We start from the raw sequence: 4,536 nt of genomic DNA, 5'->3' as shown, positions 1-4,536 counted from the left end.
CCCACGTAGACAAAATATTGGCTCTGCCCCGGGTTTGACTAGGCCGAGTCGGATTGGATAGCAGTTACAGATCCAATTCCCAAATCAATTTCTTAAAATCATGGTTACCTTCCCCATTGCAGTGAACAATGTTTTCGCTCACTAATTTATCTGTCTAATTTTTCCTCTTTAGTTAAGAACCCAATGCTACATGACCATGTTTGTAGAAGCCCTGACCTCCAGAAAAGTTGGATCTTTGGTTGGACTATATAAATCTAATAAATAAAAAAACTAATAAGAGATTTTGTTAGCCAGACTGTAAAGAAGAAATTCCCACCTGTATATGCCATTGACTTGAACTGTTGAAGTCTAAATTCTCAAAAAAAAATTACAAACAAACAAACAAATAAACAAAACAAAAGTTGGTTTAGCCACAAAAGAAAAGGAAACAGAGAGACTATTATTAATTTAGATATTACATAAGACCTTATACAGCTAGTTGTTTTTGTTGGGTGGATTCATCTTCATTGAAGCAAGAATGGAGCTTTAGAGATCTCCCTAAATTTAGAGGAGATTTTGCTAAACTTAGAGGAAATTTCTGCAATATCTCCCTTTGTAGGTAAGAACAATAGGTGTAGAAAGTGTTGGGGGTCACATTCAAATGGAAGCTCAGACCAAATAAAAAGTCTACTTCAAGGAAATTCATCTCTTCTGTGCTGATCCCACCAACTTTTGCATAATAAGCATTGTTGTAGTAACTGAAATTACATAAAAGGAAAAAAATAAATAACAGTCAAATTTCAACCATAAAAATGCCCTTATATTTAATTATTGGAATTAATTTATGAACTCAAATTACTAAATTATCCCTATAACATCTTAATGAATGACAGCTAGATTTGCAAATCTTAAAACCGTTCTTCAAGAAACAACAGCTTCATGGTAGAAAAACACGACAAACTATTAATAAATTAAATTAAAAAAAAAAAAATTTAAGAAAATTGTTAAAAAAAAAAAAAAAAAAATTCAGAGGAAGATTTTAATGTCTCCAAGGAATTTCTTGTTTTGAAGTAAAAAAAAAACCTAAAAGTGGAACTATAAGACAAATTTTCCCTGGAAGAGGTTTTAAAAAGTACAAAATTACTGAAAAAAATCATCTAAGATACGAATTCCCAAGCAGAACCCAAAAAATGGGCGTTTAGGTTTTCTGATTTTCAGATTTTTCAATCTATCATTTAGCTATAAATCCCAATAATTTCAAAAGAATTCAATTTAAGCAAATCAAACAATTCCATGTAAAAAAAAAAATCCATTAAAAATCTAAGAAACCAGAGAGAACCATCAAATTCCATATCAAACATCAAAAGCTTTAACCCTTTGAAGCAATTCGATTAAAAAGAAAAGAACAAAACAAAAAAATGGACTTTTGGGTGTCCAAATTTTCAGATTTTTTCAACAATAGTCAAAAAGGATTTCAAATTAATGCAGATCAAACCAGTTCTTGAAAGAAAGAAAAAAACCCAAACTTCCAAGAAACTAACCCCAGATAGAATGAGAGACTCATTTTACATCAAATCAGATATCAAACAAAAAACACATTGAACTAAATTCAATTTAAAAAAAAACAAAAAAATACTCACATATCATCCATGAATTTGGCAGCAACCATAACACTAGTGATGAGCAACCGATGAACATTAAAGGAATTAATTGGCAACAATGGTTGCCTCTGCACGAACCGATCAAGATAAACATAACCAACTACAAAGCAAGAAGGACTGCAATTGGCGTACTTAAAGATCCTCTCAAGATAGCTTTGAATTGAGATGGTGGGCCTGGTAATTCCATGAAAGACTGAGATCTTCTGTGTGTCCAATGGACGGTTTAGATCATTTGATTCTGCCACTCTCTGAAGTAAAGTGGAGAGGAAAGTGATGACCTTGGGCATTGTTTGTGGGTTCTCTAGCTCTGCCATTGATGAGCTTTGTTGTGGTTGTGGTTGTCGTTGTTGTTTCTTTTTCAACTGTGTTGATGGAAGCTCTGTGTCAATGTAATTGTGTCAGACTGTCACAATTATATAAAGATTTGTACTTAAGGAAAGTGGTCGTTAAGTGCAAGGTTAGTTTACTTAAATAACCTTGACTATTTTATATATCACAGACATATCCTTCGATCCCCAATTTCAATTGTTTAAGAAATTTAAACGTGGATTGGAATTTCTTGACTCATGAGAAGAAAAAAAAAATCGATAACATGCCCTCTTTTGGTTGTAAATTCTAACATATTTTAAGAAACAAAACTATGGATTATTGGTTGGGGGTTGAATATGAAACTATTTTGGTTATAGGAGACATTATCTATAAAATATCAACCAAAACTTAGATATGTAAGTCTAAATTACCTTTTCTTACCTTTTCAAGGAGTGTGTGAATGAAAAATAACTTTTTTGAAGAAAATGTCATTTGCACATGTATGATTGGGCATTTTATCCGGAATCATTTCCTTTCAAAGGGGAATTTTTTTTCATCTATGTTAAAAAAAAATATATGATTAATTACAAATTCAATTTAACAAATAACAATAACAATTTATTTTTAAGTATAGTCTTTTATTTTAGAAAAGAAAAAATAAACAAAAAAAAATGTTTGGAAGTGGGCTTTTTTTCTAAATTTGAACTCTTTTATTTAATTTTTATTCAAGTATTTTTTTATTATAAAAAATACCTTTTTTTTGTATTATTTAAGATCAATATTTTTTTTTATTTTTTTAACAAATATTAATAAGGTTAATGTCGGTGATTTGCGTTCAGGGGCCTTTTGTATTGGGCTGAGAAATATTAGATTGTACCTTCTAATTTCTAAAATACCAAAGGGTATTTTCGGAAGAACAATCAAAAGAGTTAAAAAGGATAAAAAGACGAGACTTCACAGCAAAAGGTGAATCTTGATGATGTGGACCCCTAACATGCTGGCAATCTACAGATACTTACTTCCTCCTTGTCTGGGCCGGCGTTCTTTCCATAATAATAATTGACAACAATAAAACAACCCAATTTTCATTACTTAATTACTCCAATGCCATTTTATGTCTAAAGCCTCAAAACGTATTGGCTTGATCAACTAATTTTATCCTTAGGAAAAAGAAAAAAAATTAATGGCCATCCCACTTCAAAATTTCAAAGGAACCTCTCCATTGAATTACATTTAACATTTTTAACAAGGTATTCTAAATATTGACGGAAATGTAAGAGTGTAAAATAAATACAAAATGCAATGTGTTTTGTAACGAGGGTTCCTTTAAAAAATTTGAAGCAAGTTGGCCGCTTCTAAGTTAGATTCAATCGTCATAAGTCATACGTATTTGGCTTTTATTAATAAATTAGAGTTGCCTTTACCTATCAAGATGAGTATCCACTTTGAGTTAAGGGATAAAAGATGAAAGACAACAAAATTAAAAGGGTATTATTCGAAAAAAAGACAAAGAAGAAAGATAATAAAATTGGAGGGATATTATTAAAAAAAACTAATGATAAATGCATGTGGTGTTGGTACGGTTGATGTGGCAAAGGCACAGAAACACACATCGTTTTCCTATGTATCCCGATAAAAACGATCTATGGTTCTATGTTCTTGCCACGTCAAACACATACCCAACTGCGTGCATTCATCACAATTCTATTGAAAAAATCAGAAAAGAGAAAAGACAATAAGAAAATATATAACTTGGAAAGATATTCTTGGAAAGAGAAGGTAGAAGATGAAAGATGATGAAGTTGAATGGGTATACATTCTTGAAAAGGGGAGGAGAAAATGAATAGAATTAAAAATTACATAATGGTCCCTAGTGCTAACTTTTCTTTTTGATTCGTCCTTCACTTTTAGGGTAAGCTAAATAGTCCATTTAGTAAATCTCTATTTTCTAATAAGTTCCTAAACCCCACACTAAACATTTTTTACATTTGAAATGTCAAAATTACCTTAACCATTCAAACTTACTATTTATTAAAAAAAGAATTGGATTTTCAACATCCTGGTCAGCTTTTGAGTATTCGATTATGATGAATAGGGTTTGAGAAGGAAGAAGAAAACATTTTCAAGGGTTTTCCAAGCATTTTGAAGATATATATAACCAAGGTTTTTTAATTATTTTGCTTCAATTTTTTTATGTAAATCGATTGAGGATGGTTCTTTTGGTTTGAAATCTACACAAGTTGTTATATTAAGTTTTAAAATCTTCCATGTATTTTAGTTGGAAAAACTCGAAATAAATGAAAATGGGTGGGTTTTACAACGTGAAGGTCAACAATTTTTATTTTTTAATTCAAATATTTTTAGTGTCGAGTTCGATATTTTTTTTAAAAAGTTCTTGAGCTCGTCAATAATTATTGTCAACCTCACCAATTTTAATTATTGTCAAGCTCACCAATAAGTATTGTCAACCTGGACAATAATTATTCTTCAGTTCGTCAATTTTTAACAAAATATCAAACTCAGCAATAAAAATATTGAAATCCAAAATAAAAATTGTCAACCTCGATGTTGTAAAGCACACCCGTTT

At 30.5% G+C, this 4,536-nt stretch overlaps 1 protein-coding gene across 1 annotated transcript; it reads right to left on the bottom strand.

Moving 5' to 3' along the window:
- Window positions 1-296: 296 nt before the first annotated feature.
- Window positions 297-2,044, bottom strand: CYCP4;1 (cyclin p4;1). Its single transcript, XM_086417418.1, has 2 exons — window positions 1,620-2,044; window positions 297-737 (listed from the first exon to the last, which is right to left on the bottom strand). Exons 1-2 carry the CDS (start codon window positions 1,952-1,954, stop codon window positions 467-469), a joined length of 606 nt encoding a protein of 201 aa, XP_086273544.1. The 5' UTR covers window positions 1,955-2,044; the 3' UTR covers window positions 297-466.
- Window positions 2,045-4,536: the final 2,492 nt, after the last annotated feature.

The sequence above is a fragment of the Akebia trifoliata genome, chromosome 11, assembly GCF_017979445.1.
Source record: "Akebia trifoliata isolate Shusen 1 chromosome 11, ASM1797944v1, whole genome shotgun sequence".
Lineage (NCBI taxonomy): Eukaryota > Viridiplantae > Streptophyta > Magnoliopsida > Ranunculales > Lardizabalaceae > Akebia > Akebia trifoliata.
The sequence above is the reverse complement of the archived record's forward strand: the minus strand, read 5'-3'. Positions and strand labels throughout refer to the sequence as shown.